At 41.7% G+C, this 20,838-nt stretch overlaps 1 protein-coding gene across 7 annotated transcripts in view; it reads right to left on the bottom strand.

The window, feature by feature from the left end:
* CHD7 (chromodomain helicase DNA binding protein 7) overlaps nucleotides 1-20,838 on the bottom strand; it is a 149,445-nt gene that overhangs the window by 107,637 nt on the left and 20,970 nt on the right. For all 7 annotated transcript variants that reach the window (XM_079984589.1, XM_079984595.1, XM_079984594.1 and 4 more), the window contains one exon: nucleotides 3,394-5,233. In XM_079984589.1, the coding sequence (XP_079840715.1) occupies nucleotides 3,394-5,058 (1,665 nt within the window). In that variant the 5' untranslated portion in view covers nucleotides 5,059-5,233. The remainder of the gene's footprint in view (nucleotides 1-3,393; nucleotides 5,234-20,838) is intronic.

The following is a 20,838-nucleotide window of genomic DNA, read 5'->3' as shown; positions in this document are numbered from 1 at the left end:
GATATATTGCGATATTGAAAACCAGTTATTGCCTAGCCCTACTATTTAGCTAAGTGTTACTTGAAGCAGACACACGGTTGACCACGCTGGCATCCTCTTGGCCCTGGTGATTATCTTTCTTTAACTACAGTATAGATTCTAGCAGAACTTCTGATATTGTGGTTTTAAACAACTCCTAAGTATTTGGGAAATTTGACCATTTTGACTTTGCCTTTCATCTTCCTTTTTAACACTACACCTCACACTACATCCTGGGCACCACTTAAGATTAAATTCAGGGTCACCAGCCCTCTGACTAGTTCCATGGCTAACTGTTTCAGAGCACAATCCCTTACGAGAATCCAGAAATGTTTACATTTTTGTTGTGATTGGAGCACATGTGTAGCCAGTCCATGTGAGGGTAACTAAAGTCACCTATCATTAATGAACAAATACCAATTTCAAATACAATACTGGGCAAGCTTGGCAGCTTCAAAGTTTTTAATTTTGTTTACTAAATACAAGTAAAAATAAGCATGCAAAATTAGATCACTCTATAGTAAAGGTAAAGGGACCCCTGGCCATTAGGTCCAGTCATGACCGACTCTGGGGTTGCAGTGCTCATCTCGCTTTATTGGCCGAGGGAGCCAGCGTACAGCTTCCAGGTCATGTGGCCAGCAGGACTAAGCCACTTCTGGTGAACCAGAGCAGCGCACGGAAACGCCGTTTACCTTCCCACCAGAGCGGTATCTGTTTTTCTCTATAGTGGTCCTCTAAAAGTCATCTAACTAAAACTCCCACCATCCCTGACCCCGGCCAGGCTGGTTGAAACTGGCAGAAGTTAAGAGTCCCATAGCATCCAAAGAGCCAGAGGTTCCCCATCCTGTGCAAACTGAATTTTTTCCAATGAAAATTTGAATAATCTGTGCAAAGGGAAATTTTTCAATTCACATTTTTATGAATGTCTTCATTACAGAAATTAAATTCTATAATTTCAATTTACAACAGTTAACATTATATTTATTTTATCAATGAATCCACACAATCCTATGTGCCTGCTTAGAAATTTTGCAACATGGTGGAATGAAACCTGGCTTTTATTTCTCTTTCACAGCAAAAGAACTCAAAGCAATGGAAATGTGCCTGGCAGTTTTGTATGACGATTATGTGATTTATCACTGTTATAGGCCTTTCACTGATGAATGCATTGCTGACCTCAGTTGGAAACGGAATAAAATGATAGCAAGATGTCTGGCATGCTGACCACCACCACCAAAAGACCACAGTGAATTAAAGGGTGTGGTGTGAGCAGTTTTATGTAGTCCCTAGCCCACGCTGACACAGAATTTATCTGCCAAGGCCATCAAATGGGGGGGGGCATGTTTCAAATCCACCAACCACTACACATTTCACAATGTCTGGTGGCATATTTGAGCAAAGTATACTAGGCAGTCAACTGATGGATGAAATTGATATATTTAACTTGTAAAATGAGTGGTTTGTAAACCCAAAGTATAGAATTAATCAACAATTTGGTCTTTAAGTCTGAAAACTATAAAATAAATTGGTGGTCCTTCAGTAGAAGCTTACTAAAAATATTTTCATTCCATTTATACAAAACACACACCGTATCTTTCATGTCCACAGGTCATCCATTTCAATTCATACAAAGGTCAATGACCTATCTTGATTTCAAAAGACAAGTTTCTGCAGCTACATAAAAGTTTCCATCTCTAGTAGAAAGTGTTATTCTCATGAGACTTTGCATTTAATACATCTTTGGCCATTTTTGTGAAAATCGGTTCTGAATATAGCTGTCTTTGTTGATTAAAACTGCAATAAACTGAACTTTTCAGCACATCAGTCCTCAGCAATACAGTAAAAAAAACAAAAAACAAAAAAAACAAAAAACTATTCTACCAAGAAAAAGTTCAAAGCACCTAGGAGGACATTTTACAGCCTGGGTGGTGACAGCACAAACTGTTCGGAACTTTTTCAATTATTAGTCTCAAAAGCAGGAAAGGTTTGCTACTCTTGAAAATCCCAAAAGATGGCATACATGTCTGTAAGAGAAACTTTTTTATTCCTTATTGTATCACAAACAAATCAAAAGTCAGACAAGTAATAATGACTACAGTGCAGCTTTTAGAATATGAAGGGGGTAAAATTGGTTTATCATATTGCCCCTTCTTTTGTGTGTTTTCTATATATAAGATTAAACAAAAACTCCACTGACAGCCCAGATTCTGACCACAGCAATTTTATTTTAAGCAAGCACTAATGTCCTTTCATATCCATTCCAGACAGAAGGGTAAAATGACATTTTGCTCAGTTTTGTTTCTACTTCATTATTAACAGTGAGAAAAATATGGTCAGAGTGTTAAACCTTTGCTATTACTGGAAGAAAGAGAGAGCAAACAAATAAACCATTTCTCTAATCCAAGACAAACCTTTTTCCCAAACCTGAGACCTGGTCTTGCCATCTCTCTTACACTAAAATTAACATGCAGTCAACAGGAAATACCAGATCTATTGTTCTCCAATTGTATTGTAAACTTATTTCCAGGGGAACATCTAATTATTCCTTCACCTTGACTTTTCCTTGGTTTCCAGAAAAATATAATTATATTTAATTAAAGGTAAAGGTAAAGGTACCCCTGCCCGTACGGGCCAGTCTTGACAGACTCTGGGGTTGTGCGCCCATCTCACTTAAGAGGCCAGGGGCCAGCGCTGTCCGGAGACACTTCCGGGTCACGTGGCCAGCTTGACATCGCTGCTCTGGCGAGCCAGAGCCGCACACGGAAACGCCGTTTACCTTCCCGCCGGTAAGCGGTCCCTATTTATCTACTTGCACCCGGAGGTGCTTTCGAACTGCTAGGTTGGCAGGCGCTGGGACCGAGCAGCGGGAGCGCACCCCGCCGCAGGGATTCGAACCGCCGACCTTTCGATCGGCAAGTCCTAGGCGCTGAGGCTTTAACCCACAGCGCCACCTGCGTCCCTATATATATTTAATTACAGGACCCCAATTTAAAATACATTTTGAAATATTAAGCAATTAGCCCCAAAGATGGTTCCAAAGATTCTATAGAACCAAAGCATTTCAGTGAATACATTAATTTTATTTATTTAAAATTATATATATCCCATCCTCCATCATTACTGATACCAGGATAGAGTGCAGCATAAAATAATCTTTAAGGAAAATTTAAAAAAAGAACTGATTCTTAAAAACACTGACAAACAAATCAACTAACAGAGAGAGTGAAGTCATCTGGAGATGATAGCTATCTAATTTAGTAACCACAAGCAAAACAGGATAGCCATATATCCATAAATATAGAAAAGGATCAATATAAAACTGCTTAAAATAAAAATACCTGAAGATAATCACACTTTCAATAGCATGTTACCTACCTGAAGGACAGGCACTTTTTGTGGTGTGTTCTGCGGTGACTGGTGAAGCTGCGCCCAAGGCTGATGGTGAGGATGTGGTGGTGGTGAAGACTGGTGGTGAATGCCTGGGTGAGGTGGCATGGGAGGACAGGTTGGCATCTGCTGCTGAAAAGATGACTGACTGGGATGCTGCTGGCCAGATATTAATCGTTCTTGTATTGCTTGTGGATCAGCAAGGCCAACACCTGGACAGCCATTTGGTCTCATGTGGCCCCCCATTTCCCGTGGGGCTGAAGACATGCCCATGAACGGCCGATTCTGTTGTATATTCCGAGGGCCCATACTCCTCTGTCCAATTCCCATGGCACCAGGCGGCTGGTGAGATGGCTGAGGATGGGGCATATTTGGATAACTGCCAACTTCCATTGGTATTCCTGCACTACCAGGCCTAACCTGTGGAGGAGGTGTACCTGCTGGATTACTCATTGCTTTCATGGGTGACATGGGAGGTGGAGAAGCATAGGTTCCCTGAGGCTGTGAAGGGTGCATAGTTTGTGTGTTCATTTGGTTAAGTGAGCCACTAGGGTGAAGGGGCTGCTGGTGCATTAGTCCTTGACCACTGTTAGATGGAAACCCTACGGCATTTGGGTACCTAGGTACAGACTGATTCATTGGAGTGTTATTTGTAAGGCCTAAATTCTGATTCATCCCTGTATTGTTTACTAATCCCTGATTAAGGTTACTGTAAGGATAACGAGAATACTGCCCTGAGTTGTTTATAGTAGGTGAAGGTACTGTCTGGCCCCGAGAACTAAAATTAAGTGTTTGTGGCCTAACAGCACCCTGCTGAGGAGGGTTAGGGGAGAATCTGGGACCATGGGCTACTGATTCTCCATGGAGAGCAGTGGGAGGGTGGTGATGAAATTGCTGCACTGAATGTCGTAAAGAAGGGCCCATGCTTGGATTCTGTTGGGGCACATGAGACATGTGGCCAGGTCCTGAGGTGGCAATGAAAGGATTTCCCTGATTAAGACCTTCCTGGCTTTGAGAAAACTGGTTTATCCTCTGCTGTTGTGGCTGACCATGCTGTTGCATTGAAAAGTCACCACGAGCCATATAATTTCCCATTGGCTGCATGTGCTGAGGATGTCCCTGTCCAGGTGGTCCTGATGGTGCTGGTGGTGGCGGCTGAGTGGGTGGTGGTTGCTGCTGCTGGTATGGTGCTCTTATCTGGTCTGGCACTTGAACTGCCCTTGGCCCCCACATAGAACTACCATCTACAAAGGGTTGTGCATGCCTTTCATTCTGCATACCAGGATAGACACCCATTTGGCTACCGGTACTCCCACCGTGAGGAACTGGAGGATTATGATACTGTGAGTGAGGAGATGCTATACCATTCCCTGGGGCATTACTCATCATTCTGTTGGGCTGATCCATCAGATGCATTTTCTGCTGTTCATACTGATTATAATGATCAAAGTGGGTCAACTTTGCTTGATTTTGACTGTTAGGAGGATGGTGAAGGGGTGATTGCAATGAGGCAAATCCTTGATCAATAGGCATTTGTTGCCCCATAGCGTTTACTGCATTTTCAGGGTATCCACATTCACCCAAGCCCTCCAGTCCTTCACTGAAAATATTCCCATCTTCTCCAAACAGGCTCATCATTCCTGGATCTGCCATCTTTGTTCCAGCACGCAGCGTCTCAGAGCCACAACTAGAATACTAGTTCGTGCTTCACCTCACTGAGGTGTTTGTCTTCAAAGCCTTTAATCCTCAACTAATCGCCTTCATGTCATTCCATATTTCCTTAATTCTTTTGGACCACAGAGTGTCAGGCAAATTCGTGTTACGAGTCCTAAAAAAAAGAAGAGAAAGAATTTTTAAAAATCAGGTTGAAAGTAAAAACACAAGTTGTATTTAAACACACTACAGCTTTCTGCAATTCCAAATGAAGCCTTTACAAATCCTGAGCTTTTAATATTTCATTAAAAAAACCTCATATGAAGCTTGATTATGATAAGAAACTAGAAAGCCAGGAAACAGTAACCTTAAATTAATCCATTCACTACACTTCCTTGTGTTCCATTCCTGGATAGAACAGAACAAAAGAACACAACAGGCAGCTGAGGCAGCTGCCACAGCAGGCAGTCAAATGTATGCATATAGCCAAACAGCCCATCTGCTGAACTAAAACCCTGAAAATGCTCTACTTACCAACAGCATGTCCTTAACCTTATTCCCCCAAGCAGAGTAATCAGATGAGTGAGCAAGCAGCAGCAAGAACTACAATAAGCTAAGTCAGTTATATGCCTAGCTCTTAAGGTTAATTTCTTCTAGTAGTCACAAAATCCTGTTGCTCAGTTAACTAACTACACATTTAAATAAATTATAAGGCACACTCGATACGCAATGAAGTTGCAAACAGGATATTGAGTTCTGTATTAATGCAACATTCAGGATTAATTCTTAACATTTGTATCCAATGCAGCACTAAGTTAAGTCACTAAACAATATTCAAGTTACAAGAAAGGAGATTACGACTAAACGTATGGAAAAACTTTCTGAAAGTAAGAGCTGTTTGACAGTGGAACAGACTCCCACAAGAGGTGGTGGACTCTCCTTCCTCCTCGGTGGATTTTAATCAGAGGTTGGGTGGCCATCTGTCATGGATGCTTTAGCTGAGATTCCTGCATTGCAGGGGTTTGGACTAGATGACCCTTGGGTCCCCTCCAACTCAAAGGTTCTATGAATACATTGGCTCTGCTGGTGAAAGGGTCTGCACCAGCAGAACACTGATGCACACCAGAATGCATAAAGAAGTTGTTGGTAACTCTGTGGCACAACGGACTGCGCAATTTGTTGCACGACGAGTTTCCACTAGTGCAAGTGCTGCACTGGATTCCTCTGTTAAAGCTCAACCACCCACTAATGCAATAGGTCTTGTGCTAGCAGACAGAGAACACTGGATACAAGCTACTGCTTTCAAGTGTTTACTTGTATTGCCATAGACATAATCCTTACAACAACCCTGTAAAGCTAAGTCAGTATTATCTGCCATATTGCAGACAAGGTAACCAAGGCTGAGAACATATGGCTTGCCCACAGCTGCCTAGCAAGCTCATGGCAGTAGTGAAATTCGAACTGGAAACTTCCTGATTAGTACCAGATTATTTGATTATTTAATAAAGAATTGTTAAGGTCACAGAAGACATATACAGCCAATATGCTTATGGGGACAGGGAAGACAGCACCCAGGAATCAGACTAGTTTATTCTGCAAACAATTTTTTAAATGAAGAACGTAATTTCTGAACTCCATGGCAAAAATGTGGGTAATTACGAGTAACCAATGTAGAAATGTTAAAAACAAGTAATCAAGTTTCACTGAAGGCCTAGATGTCATCAAGATTTCCAACTTGATTTGTACTACATCTTACAAGTGTTTTTTTAAAAAAAAAAACACAAGCAAGCAAATAAAAAGCAAATTGCGTATTTTTTTTTTATAAATAAAACCTTCTGACTTAGTCTGACATGATATTAATGGTACAATACTGACTGAGGTGAAAAATTCAGTGCTGTGGACTTTACCTTGAGGAACTTTTCTGTATCATAAGCTCATTAGTAACAATGAATGGATAACAACTGCAAGTGCAATATTGGGCAAGCTTTGCAGCTTCAAAGCTTTAACTTTATTTACTAAATGAAACCTCTTACATCAGAGCTGGTGTATTATGTGGTGATATGAGAACAGTCTCTCTCAGAGGTGGTGCCTCTAACCGGGATTGTTCTTCTCTCACAAACATGGTTGCTGGAAACAGTGTTATCCTTAGGGCTTCAGTTGAAAGCTGATCCATGGCATTTGCTAGTTTTATGATTTTTAACTAATTTGAGTACTGGCTTTATGTGTGCCTCTTGTGTGTTATGATATATTATATTTATACACTTGCAACCTGACTTTGAGTCCAATGTTGAATGATAGAATAACTAGAATGAGAAAATAACTTTCCTAACTAAATAAATTCCCGCCAACAACCTGAAGAGGTACAATTTAGTTGCTGGTTTTATCGCCTCAACACCACCTAGGCCTAAGGAAGCCATTAACAACATGGCATAAAACAGATAAACCCACAGGTAAGGAAAACCCTCCATTTGAAGAAATACCCACTAAAAAGAACCAATGAACTGGAAATTAAAGCCAGGGGATATAAATATTGCCTGAAACTAAACTGTTGAAATTGTGAAAGATTTCAGAATTCTGGAAAAGGCAATCACGAATTCCCGCTCGCTCCTGACACTTCAATCAGGCCGCCTGTTGCTCACCCTCTCCCTCCCTCCCTTCCTCCACAGCCCAGCCACCAACCTCCGTAGGCTGAGATATGAATGGGGCTTGCCTGCCTTACAGCCAGCGCCTTCACTTAATTCTTTGGCTGCATGAGAGCTGGTGGGCTACCTCCTCCCTTCTTTCTTGCACTAATCACTGAGCAGAACAGAGCCTGAGCAGAACATGTTTTGTTAGTGCCCCCATTGCTGAGCGGAATGGTGGCTCCCAGTAGCCGCAGCTTGCGCAGCAAGAGGCTATTAACAGGGTGAGCTGTGACTGGCAGCTCCGAGGCTCCACGTTTGCATGAGGTGCCATGCCATGCCATGCCATGTGGTGCCCCAGCTGATGCACTCTGCCTAGGGTAGCGCCGCCCACCTGGCCTCACCAGGAAGCAGCAGAAGCTGTGCACGGTGACACTGATTATCTGTATGGCCAGCAACTGCTTTCTTCCTCCCCACCTTCTTTCCTTCTTTCTGACATCATACTATATCAGCGAGGTTTATCATAGAATCATAGAGTTGGAAGAGACCACAAGGGCCATCGAGTTCAACCCCCTGCCAAGCAGGAAACACCATCAGAGCACTCCTGACATATGGTTGTCAAGCCTCTGCTTAAAGACCTCCAAAGAAGGAGACTCCACCACACTCCTTGGCAGCAAATTCCACTGTCGAACAGCTCTTACTGTCAGGAAGTTCTTCCTAATGTTTAGGTGGAATCTTCTTTCTTGTAGTTTGGAACCATTGCTCCGTGTCCGCTTCTCTGGAGAGCAGAAAACAACCTTTCTCCCTCCTCTATGTGACATCCTTTTATATATTTGAACATGGCTATCATATCACCCCTTAACCTCCTCTTCTCCAGGCTAAACATGCCCAGCTCCCTTAGGCGTTCCTCATAAGGCATCGTTTCCAGGCCTTTGACCATTTTGGTTGCCCTCCTCTGGACACGTTCCAGTTTCTCAGTGTCCTTCTTGAACTGTGGTGCCCAGAACTGGACACAGTACTCCAGGTGAGGTCTGACCAGAGCAGAATACAGTGGCACTATTACTTCCCTTGATCTAGATGCTATAATCCTATTGATGCAGCCCAAAATTGCATTGGCTTAGCTGGCAATATATTACGATGTTGGAAAGCAAACATTGCCCAGCCCAACTGGAAATAAATGTCATTCTAGATGCTCATTTGGACACTGATGTGAAAGAGGAAGACTGAGCAGACTGCTTGGCGGTTCTCCTGGGATCTCAGATAAAGGAGGGAAGTGGACCTCTAGCTTCTAGGGAAATGGAGGAGGGAGGGAGAGGGTGAATGCTCAGGTTTGGGACTGGCAGTTAGCCCCAAACCTGAGCTATCAAGCATTACAAAGGACAGCTGGGGAAGGCCTAGAAGTGTGGGTCCTTTTCCCTTTCCCCACCTCCGCACCCCAAAAGCCCTGAACAGCACCAAAGGGCTCCAGCCTGACTAGAACAAGAGTTTTCCTAGGGTGGGAATGCAAAGCAACATTTTATTACATGTCTCACTTGTATAGTTATAGTGACCTCTCTTACACAGATATTGCAAGGATTACTGAATAATGTTTATGAAGCACACATTCAAAGTGCTATATAAATGCTGAGTTTTATGGAATTCAGAAGCACAGCTTAGATGGCTTTAGAAAGACAGATTTGTGGATAACAGAAAGTGATAGACCTATAAGCCATGCGAGCAAAGCGGAACCTCTAGAGGAGAGCGATTAAGAACAGGAGATGACTGTTGTCTTCAAAACCCACTTGAAAGCTTTCAGAGGTTGTTGACTTGTATCTGCTGGAAATACTAACCTAAAATTGATATTTCTTACCTACATCTCTTTAAGACACAGGTAAAAAATAGGTAACAAATTATGAAAACCAAACAAATACAATCCAGCACAATCTATAATAAAATATTACAAAACCACCACCAGTTTAAAAGCTAACAGATGACAACAAATGATTTTGGAATGAGGTAAGCATACATAGTTTTCTATAAGAAAAGCAAATGCAGGATCTAGTGGTGCTCCTGGGGTGGGATTTCCAGTGTAACCAGCATTATCGAGTTGGGCATTGTTTGTATATTTACATACAATACTCTTCAAACCTATGAATAACATTCTCTATAGGCTGTGTGGTGATACTGAGCAAAGCCATTCAGCAACTATTCAGGAAGAGGAGGAGGAGGAGGAGGAGAGTTTGGATTTGATATCCCGCTTTATCACTACCCTAAGGAGTCTCAAAGCGGCTAACATTCTCCTTTCCCTTCCTCCCCCACAACAAACACTCTGTGAGTTGAGTGGGGCTGAGAGACTTCAAAGAAGTGTGACTAGCCCAAGGTCACCCAGCAGCTGCATGTGGAGGAGCGGGGAAGCGAACCCGGTTCACCAGATTACGAGACTACCGCTGTTAACCACTACACCACACTGGCAAGACCCAACCTTATGCTTCATCCCCAGTTCTCAGTCAAGCCAGCCAGCTCAATATATAGAATCACAAGGAATCAACATGCAGTGTTTGAATCCAATAGTGAATATTTTTTCCTTTATCTTTGTCCTCTTTAAGTTTATACATCATGGCTTGTAGATTTTCTTTAAAGTCTTGCAAATCAGAGCCAAGTATTGCCTCCTGACTTTCATCTCTCTCTGAAAGCTAACCTCTGGAACTGCATACTGAACAGAGTCTAAACAAATGCGGAGCTCAACTGATAAGTATGAGAACATGGATCAGTACAAGAAACTAAAGAATTTATTTACTACACCCCCTAGCATAGCATTCTCTAGACAGCTTACAAAATACACGTTTTTAAAATATTAAAAGTGGTAGAAGACTGCGTAAATACAAGAACCCATATCTTGCCGAACCCCCAAAATTAAAATCAAATTTAAAATATGGGGTCCAAGATTACCTAAACTGGGGTAAGCAATGTGGTGCTCTCCAGATGCGTTGACTGCAATTCCTACCATCCCTGACCATTGTCTACACTGGCTGGGTCTAATTAGGGTTGTAGTCCAACAACATCTGCAGGGCACCATGCTAGCTACCCTGACCTAAACTATTTAACAGGCCTGGGTAAACAGAAAGATCACAAAGCTGGTATGAGGCAAGCCTCTCTGGGAATGTTCTCCCTGGTAGTTAGTTACCTGTCTCATTTTATTCAGCAGCAGCACCCACAGCAGGCCTCCAAAGAGGTTTGGGTAATCTTTGGGAGAGTAATCCCAAAGATTCTCTGGGTCCCAAGCTGTTTAGGGCTTTAACTTGCACTTTAAATTGGGCTCAGAAACAGAATCAGGTCATAGTACATACATAAATAAGAAAAACGATCAGTAACAGGAGAAGTTGAAGTTCGAAAATGTGAAGAGACCAGAATTTATGTATGTGATAATCTAATTATTTAATAAATTTAAGAAGTAACTTCAGTAAAATTTCAGTAAAATTCTTATGGAAATTGTTACTGGCCCCAGCTACCCAGCAGTGTGCATTTTCACATGTATATATTTGCACATTTGCATTTTCACATGTATATATGCTACTGCCTCCCCCCCAATACCTTTAAGGCAAGAAAAAAGCATAATGGGGGCTTGTCTATACAGATCTATGTACAATGCTGAAGCATGTGTGGTAATGAGTGTTTGTAACATCTGGGGGGAACTTGTCAACACCTTTGCTTTCAGTGTCTCTTCTATCTGGAGCCAGAAACCGCAAGACATAGCAGAAGTAGTAGCCTGGGTGAAGATGTCCCACTCTGTTACAGACTAGGATCTTGCTGATCCACCAGATCATTTTCTCCCCGACCTACCCCTGACATTGTGGCTGCAATTCTTTACTTAGCTTCTTGGGAGAAAGCCCTACTGGACCCAGTGGGACACTTGAGTAGACATTCACACATCTTTCTACCACCAACTGTCCTGTGGGAAAGAAGCTGATTATGTGCTATTACAGTATTGTTTATTGTGGATTTTTTCAATGTAATTTAATGTTACATGTAAAGGGGATTGGAAGGATTTGTACCCTGAAAGGACGGATATTAAAAAATTGTAATAAACAGTCATGGGAAGCAGAGTATCAGCTGGAACATCTGAGAGTCAACCTACACATGATGCTAATCATGTTCCTTGCACTTTTAAATAGAATTTTTACTGCAGAAATATCAAGAGCCAAGAGTGGAGGTGAGATGATCTAGATAGAGTTCACAACAAGGTACAAAGGTCTAAAGCCACCCAACTCTCACAGCCGGGTTCAAATCCAGACAGGAGTCTCTGAGCTGGCCACTTCTGCAAGAAAAACCCTACACTTGAGGGAAACCACCATGATCAATGTCATATGTAGTTTGGCCTTGAGGAGTGGGAGAAACGTCTGTACATCTTTGCCCATCCCTAATAACTCACTTGTTTTACTGTATTCAGATATCTTGTAAGCCACTGCAATAACTTCAATTAGTATGTGAAGTGTAAATGTTCTAAACAAATAAGATGTTTAAGTGGCCACCTGAAGTAAACACTACACACAGAGGAAAAATAGTGAGTATGAAATTGCATGGATTATCTAAACCAAATTCAAACATCCCAGAGGAGGCATAAAGTTTAGATAAGAAAATGTAATTTTTGCACTTTGAAGTATCTGAGAGCTCATGCTTACCATTTAAGCATGATGGAAGTGTGTATTCTATTTACAACTATCCCCCCCCCCTTAAAATCTGGCTGCAAAAAAGTAATACTGTGTAAGTATGTATGTTCAGGCTGCCTGAAATAAAAGTGAAAAAGATTTATATCATTGTCTTCCCATTTAAAGACAACTGCATATTTTTAAACAGTGAACACAAAATTGAACGAGATAATGGGTTTACACAGATGCTTAAACATCTGGGAGCACTGACTGGTCCAAGACTCTCGGATACATAATATTTAAAAGCCTATCTTCTACACTATTTGCTGAAGGGGAGGGGGGATAAAACACAAGTGTTTTCGTTTAGCTAAAGTTGATTTAAGTAGATCCAGAATTGTGGCCCTTATACAAGAGAACCTGACACATTCTTAAACAGCATTCAGCTTGAGCTCCATGGAATTGTCTGCAATAGCCTGTTTGTTTGTTTGTTTGTTTGTTGGTTGGTTTGCTTGTTTTTTAACCTTAGTGCGCTGAAGAGATACATACTATTTTAAAAATATTGTTATTACTTGTACAATGTGTAGACTGTTAACAGCAACGCATCTTAAGCAGCAAACTTGTGCTAAAAATGTGCTACAAATCAACTTATCCTTTAGCTAACTAAAACAGAGGCTTATCTATTTATTTTTCTGAAAAAGACAGAAAAGAGGTTGTTGTTGTTTTTTAAAAAGCCACTAGTCCATCTTGTCTATATAACAGCTGGTGAAATTTCCGTACTGACATTTTCAAAATTCATCATTTCCTTATAACTATGAAAATCAGTTAAAATGATATATGTCTGTAAAAACTTGCACTTAACATACCTAGCATGTTAGCAAATAGCTTCTCTCAAATACCTGAATACATAAAAATGCAGAAACTATTTATTTTGTATCTTTACTGTAGTTTCAGAGTTAAATCTCACTAATTATTCATTTCTTGAACCTGGCTCAGTGGTTAACAGGCAGCCAGTGCAGATCTTTGAATACTAGTGTAATAAGCACCCTAGCAACTACATCAGGGGTTGTCAAACTACGGTCCGCGGGCCGGATACGGCCTGAGGGGGTCGTTAAACTGACCCCTGGCCCTTGCCGCCCACTCGGTCAGTCGCGGAGCACCGGTTTAGCTCCTGTAGCCAACAGGAAGCTGTGGCTGCGTCCTGGAAGTCAGTCCCCGTGCAGAGCAACCAGCATGGTGTGCCAGTTTAGCTCCGCGCGGGGACTGACCGAGCAGGCAGCAATGGCTTCCTATTGGCTGCAGGAAGCTCCTGCAGCCAATAGGAAGCTGCAGACACCCCACCCCCCCACCACCATGGCTCCAAAAACCAGTGGGGAAAGTGTGGTGGGCGGGGGCGCATGTGCACGGGGGTGCACACTCCCGTGAGCGTGCTTGCTCGTGGGCGATCCGGCATTTTGCACAAACCAGGCAAAAAGGTAGCTCCACATACAACACATTACAGTAGCCTAGCCCACTTGCAGTACAAGTGGTATACAAGTATCACAAAACTTTTTCCAATTGCCGGGGGGGGGGGGAATAAAACAACTTTTAATTTAGTTTGAATGTTCTATTCCAACAAATGCAAAACATTTACAGTATTAGAAATCCTTTTCAAAGAAAATATTATGAAAATGATCTACCGGTGGTACATGACCCCAGTCAAGCTTGCAAAAATCTATCATTTGCCTAATAATAAGTGTTGGAAATGTAAAGAGACTGAAGGCACTTTCTACCACCTTTGGTGGACCTGCCCAAAGGTTAAAGCTTTCTGGGAAATGATCTATAATGAAATTAAGAAGGTCCTTAAGTGGACTTTTCCTAAGAAACCAGAGGCTTTCCTCTTGGGCATGGTGGGCCAGGTGGTGCCAAGGAAGGATAGGATTTTCTTTATGTATGCCACTACAGCAGCAAGAATTCTACTGGCAAAGTATTGGAAGACGCAAGAACTACCTACTCTGGAAGAATGGCAAACAAAGGTGATTGATTTTATGGGACTGGCCGAGATGACGGGCAGAATCCGGGACCAGGGGAAAGAGACAGTGGAAGAGGACTGGAAGAAATTCAAAATATATCTTAAAAATAATTGCAAAATTGAGGAATGTTAAGATGTCAGGGGGTAAGAAGTAAAGAATTGCAGCAGTAAACAAAAAAACTTAAGAAATTTTTATGAAAGGGAATTAAGACAATGGACTTAAGGGTTGCTAAAGAATTATTAAACAAGGATGCAGGGATGGGGAGGTATGGGGGAGTCAAAGAAAGAAGGGTATGAACTGATGAGTTTGAAGTTATACTGTTCTATACTGTTTTTATTATTTGTTTGGAAAATTAATAAAAATTATTATAAAAAAAAAAGAAATCCTTTTCAATGCTTGTAAACAATGACAACTCAATAGCCCACTTTCCTTAAATAGCTTAAATTTTAATGGCAAGAAATGAAGGCACTGAAAACTGTAACCTTACTCTTCGTGTGCCAAAAGAGGTGAGCAAGTGAAATAACAATTTTATTTATTTTAGAAATTGCCACCCACTCTTCAATGTGAAATTCTTCTCTCTCACCCACCTCCCACCTCCCTAACTTAAGAACTGTCGCTGGGAAAAGGTTGAGCACAACTTTGGAACTGCACAGTTTAACTTGTAACATATGTATAATGTTATTAATTTATGAAAAAGCATGCTTGGAAATGGATTATTTCCCCCACACAGAAGAGAACATGGTGGAAAATATTCTTGCCCTCAGCACTGATCCCCATTCCACAAGGTGCCTACAGTTTTCAAGATCTAAAACAAGGTACCTAACTTTTTGATAATATCCCTTTGTGAGCAAGCATTGCATCAGCCTTGTAAATAAGATTGTAAGGGATCTCCATTCCACTTTCCACCTTAGCTTCCCCTGCCTCTTTCACATGCCCTCCATACATGTTTCACAACTGTAGACAGTTGCTACAGAATTCACACCAGCCTGGTCTTGATATCTTTGTGTTCTGCTTTGAGTGATGGCCTCAACAGTATGAGGCCTGTGACCCAAGGTAACAATTCAGCTTTGGGCAGAGTGAAGTGAGGAAAGACAAGGTAGAGTAGGTTGAGCCAAGGTCTCCAGGAAGTGTTTGAAAATAGCCAGGCGCCAAATGCATTTGGCGCCTGGCTATCAGCCACTTGCGACCAAGTGAAGATGCCTGTATAGCACCTGATATCTTAACCATCTGAAGGTGCATGCCTGGGGATCGTTGGATCTTGACTCTTTTCACACACTAATGTCACATCCTGTAGAATTCTATCAGATATATTTTATCTGCACAATCGGAATGAATTTCAGGAACTAAAATGCGTTTTCTGCGCAACCTGAGCAGGAGCGGTGAACAATGTTATGGTTAACTGTTGTAGCTTGTCTTCACATACCCCATGCCACTGCCTTGTTCACAGTTGTGAAAAATATTCTGAATGATCTGTGTTACCATTAAGAAAAAGAGGTAGGAATAGGCCAATATATACCAGTATGTGGACTGTCCCTGGGTCAAATGACTTTTCTTCTTTAAGTTCTCAAAGTTCTTAACCTAGCTTAAGGTTGTCATCTGAAGTAGTCTGGTGTTTAACTGATAATCAATCATCATTTGAAAACTAAAACTTTAGAGCTGTCTTGCCAAAAAATGGCAATTAGTCATTCTGTTTTGGCAACTCTAACTTGGCTTTAAGGTTCCATTTGGTGCCTTGCTTATATATCTGAGTTTCTAATGCTGCCCCCAGGCAGCACGATGGAAGCTGTAGCTCAAAGCAGCTGGAGGTCACTAGGTTGGGGAAGACTACACTAGGGTTACCGAGCAGAAGTCACAAGACAAAACAATCTTCTCAGGCTGGAGAAGCATTGGCAAAGCAGGATCCTCTGGTGCAAATGCTTCTGGGACTCTAAATCACTGGCTTCATCCCCAAAAGATGGGGAGTCTGACCCTAAAATATGATATTCTGCCACATAGTTGTTGGCTGGGGTTGCTGTAGTTACTATTATTTTGGTGTTAAGAGGAGCAGTAGTACCTCTGGTGGGGGCACATCATGCTCCTTCTGGGGTAGTATGTCCACCTTTGGTCCCCCACCCAGCCCTCAGCTCTCACCTGTGGCTGTCAGTATGCAACAGCAGCCACACCCCAGGAAAGAGCTTTGACTGGCCAGCTAAACCAAGTGAGGGTAGTCGATGGGTCTTAAACCCTTGGTGAGTTAGGGACTTCCCCTGCATGAGAAGACAGGCTCCAGCAGATTGAGCATACAAGGCCAATAGCTGTTCCAACTGTCAAAAAGGCAGTTTGTGCACATGCTGTAGAGGGAAGTTAGGGGCAGATGGGGCTCATCAACCTGGGAAGGTAACCCATCTAGGAGGAGAAAACCTCCACTACATTGCGGGATATCTTCGGAAGAATAAAAGGCTAAGGAGAAAACCCGATACACATTTGGAGTGGGGTCCCTATGATGCTTGCATGGTGCCTTGTACACCTCCTCCTGGCAACTTCTGCAGCCAAGCCGGTGCCAAATGTATTGCTCCGCTTTCCTTTGGAAAAGCTGAGAGGGGTTTTGTTGTTGTCTGGGCAGTCAGGCTTGCACTAGAAGTAGGTCACTTCGGTGCTGCTAAAGCAGTGGTGTGACTTCACCCCCAGAGGTACACTATTGTCTCTCAAGACAGGTGTCAACAATACCTCTCACAAGAGCACTGGGTACCAAACAAAATAAATGTACAAAGTCATGTAACAATCAGCATTAATTTAAACAAATGATGCCACTCCCATTATGCTCCAAAGGCCTGCCAGAACAAATAGGTCTTAAGCAGCTGCCTGAATAAAGATAATGGGAGTGATAGTCAAATCTCAACAGGGAGGGAATTCCCTGGCTGGGTTATCACCACTGAGTAGGCCTTGCCTCTTGAAGTAACACACACAAACACAAACACACCCTTCCAGATCACATAAGGTTAGGCATTAGTCACACATTACTCCCATTGTTTTCTTTTTGCACTGGTTCCCCACTTTGTTTCTGGGCTCAATTTAAGGTACCATGAGGCACTGTTTTGCTTGAGCTAAGGAGGTCTATGTCTGGTCAGGTGACCTGGGTGGGAGTCAGTCTGGGAACCACATTTACACCACCTTGGGTTCCATGATGGCATAAAGGTAGAATAATAATATAAGAAAATAAGTATATACATGTGCCCTAGATTTCCCAAGTATTTTCCCCTTTCTGCTTCCCCCTTAGAATGGCATTCTGGCAGCTTGTAGGCACTATATTCTATTTCTCTCAATGGGATAGAGCATTGCCAAATGCACAGATTGCTTGAGAACACAACAGGATGTTTGATGGGCTACTAAGACAAGTAAACCCCAGTGTGAAAACTCCAGAATGTGTCCCTTTGCAGGACGACAGAAAGCCTGATATGCAGGAGAATGGGAACTTGTTAAGTCACCTGAAGGCAACTCTTACTAGACAAAGTTTGCCAGACAAGTGGCTATTTATGAGACTGTATTACACATACACCATATTCTTGTAAAGCAGGCAAAGGCAAACTCCAGCCATCCAGATGTTTGGGACTACAATTCCCATCATCCCTAGCTAACAGGACCAGTGGTCAGGGATGATGGGAATTGTAGTCCCAGACATCTGGAGGGCTACAGTTTGCCTATGCTTGTTGTAAGGGGTTGCCAATGTCGCACCTACAGCTGCTCATGTGCCCAAAGAAGCCGCCCCTGGTACTCATAGCAGCCCCTCCACTCACTGAAATTATGTTTGAAAGAAGTATTCCACTGCAGCCAGTGGAATATTGTGTGTACAGATGTATCCACAGGCCCCAAAAACCTGGTACCCCAATGCCAATTAACCTTAACCCACAGCTCTAAACAGGAAATACTATTAATCATTATCTTTTGACTCCAGGACAAAACTAGGGATCGTATTAAATGTAGTGCTAAGTAAGCAATTCTGTCAACACAAGTATTTCTGCTTGCACTATGGAACTTTGCTCCCTCTTCTCCCTCTGTACACACTTAATTTTTTTTCTAGGGTTTTCCCCAACCCTTCAGAGCAGATCTGAGGGACGGCATGGAGCAAGAACAAAGGAGACTCATGTTGTGCAAGTGGTAATACTTGGGCTGCTGGGATGTGGTAGGTGAATACCACCCAAAGTTTAACAATCCCCCAAAATCAAAACAGTTAAATTAAATTTAAAAAAATAATTTAAAATAATGCCGAATTAGAAATATCAAGATTTTAAGTAAGCTAGAAGGCCTTACACTTCAGTGCACTGAGAAATGTAGAAAAGTGTGGTGAGCTTTTAAAACTAGGCTATAGAGCCAGAAAGCTCATCAGTAAAGAACAATGCTAAATTGATTATATTATTAAAATGCTTTGGTAACACAAGCTACCAGGAGGTCAAGGGAGACATTAAAACTGTGTCAGGGATTGTTTTCAAAACCTTCACAGGAATGTTAAACATTCAGAATACATATGTTTAGACTCCAAAGTATTTTACATTTGCAGCATTTCTCAAGAAGAAAGTGAGCAGTGAAATAAACCTTATTTCTATCTATTTCAAGCTACTGATCCAATGAATATGCAACAGTTATGTCAAAATGACCAGAACAAAATGGAGTGTGGGGACAGGAAAATCTATATTGCTGCCAACCAACATCAAAATCTCACAGCAATTACAATGTCGTATAAAGTTGACACTAAGCTAGGGGACAATTCAAGAGGCAAGGCTAATAGCTCCATCCCAAGGTCCTGAAAAAGCATCAAGCACAACTTATTACTTTCATTATTGGACAAAGTTTTTGTACATTTCCTGCATTTGTCACTCATTAACTAAATCATCTGGCAATTTCCTACCTCTCCTGCATTTAAAAAGGATCTGAAAGCCTATGTTTTTCACATTGTAGAAGACTACTGAGATTTCTCTATGTCCTTGCCGTGCTATAGAGGGCCCTGCTCAAACAAGCTCCTCTTATGCACACAACGAACATTCATTTTTCAAGCTTGGCAGGGCTGCAGCTGAAAATAATTTATCTGTTCTCTCTACAAGAGCACCACATATGTGATTGGGAGGGAAACATATCCATCAGGAATAAACTTGAGCACAAAGACAAGCTGAGTGTCACAGGATACAAAGGGGCAGAGGTCACAACAGTAAGCTGGAGGCTTTGCACTGGGCTGTGGTTGTTAATGCATGGCTGCTTCATTCGTTTTCTGACATGCAAAACAGAAGCATTAAGCATAATTTTGCATTTCATATTACTCATTATGAAAGAAACACTACATATGATGAAACCCTAAACATCAAAACATTAACAGCTCAGCTAAGTTGCCCAGGAGCACTTTTTTCCAATATGGATTATACAACAAATATTCTTTTGTACACACCAAATACTAAATAATATTTCTGTATGAAATATGGCTATAGAAAGTATCAATTATCTTTTGACATTCATGCTAACCACATCTGAAATATCTGCTGCCAACTAAATTGCTGCTAAGAAACAAGAACTTATACTTTACCTCCGCCATTAAAAAGTAAAGAAAACTGTGACGTAAGCCGAAGCCTTGGGAAATTACCATGTGCAAGCACAGTCTTATGGATTGGATCCAAATGCTTAAGAGTAGACCCAATGAAATAGATCATTTTAATCACTCCCTGGTCTCATTTTGGAACAGCTACATTTCTGATTTTAAACAAAATGCTTATGCTCCGGCTTTTAAAAAACTTTTCCAAATGATGAAACTGCAGCAACTTGAAAAGCCACAGGTGGTCAAGAAACATTTCCCCTGTCTCTCTCCTGAAAGATGTAATCATACAGGGCAACCAAAGCAGTTTCCATACAGAAGAATCACTATGCTAAATACAGCACCAAGTTATTAGAGAAGTGGGGGGGGGGGGAGATTGTCTTTACATATAAAAAAGTGGAGCAATCTATGATGAAGCACATACACTGAAACCCAGTTTAAGTAGTAGTGCAGCCTCAACACTGCTGCCTGATGAAACAAATGGATCTGGACAATGTACAAGCTTGTTTGTGTCACTGACTACAATTCTAGCTAAGTTCACAACTTTCACCCACATGTTAATATTACAACACTTGATACAGTCTGTAATATGAAATGCAAAAGCAGTTAGTTGCTGGTTCTGCCTATATTCTGACTGCAGGTTCAACACCAGCATCTTTTTGGCACCAGGTAAATACATTTCTTTTCTCCCAGACACCTGAGTGTTAATTCCCCCCCCCTTGCAACAGCTGGTGGTGTATAAATTTCCTTTGGAGGCTAACCATTGTAGTCAGATCTAGGCTAGGGGATGGTGGAATTGTTCCTATGGTTTGGTTACCACATATGGTGCTTCACTTTTACTTTTCTTGTTTTTCATATGTTGCATTGTGTATTTTAAGTCACTTTGTGATGCCTGTGCAAAGTGACTAGTAAGTTTAATAAACAACAATACTGTACCTGGAACACCTTTACTTACTCTTATTAATGACCAG

This window comes from Podarcis cretensis (genome assembly GCF_951804945.1).
Source record: "Podarcis cretensis genome assembly, chromosome: 7".
Lineage (NCBI taxonomy): Eukaryota > Metazoa > Chordata > Lepidosauria > Squamata > Lacertidae > Podarcis > Podarcis cretensis.
The sequence above is the reverse complement of the archived record's forward strand: the minus strand, read 5'-3'. Positions and strand labels throughout refer to the sequence as shown.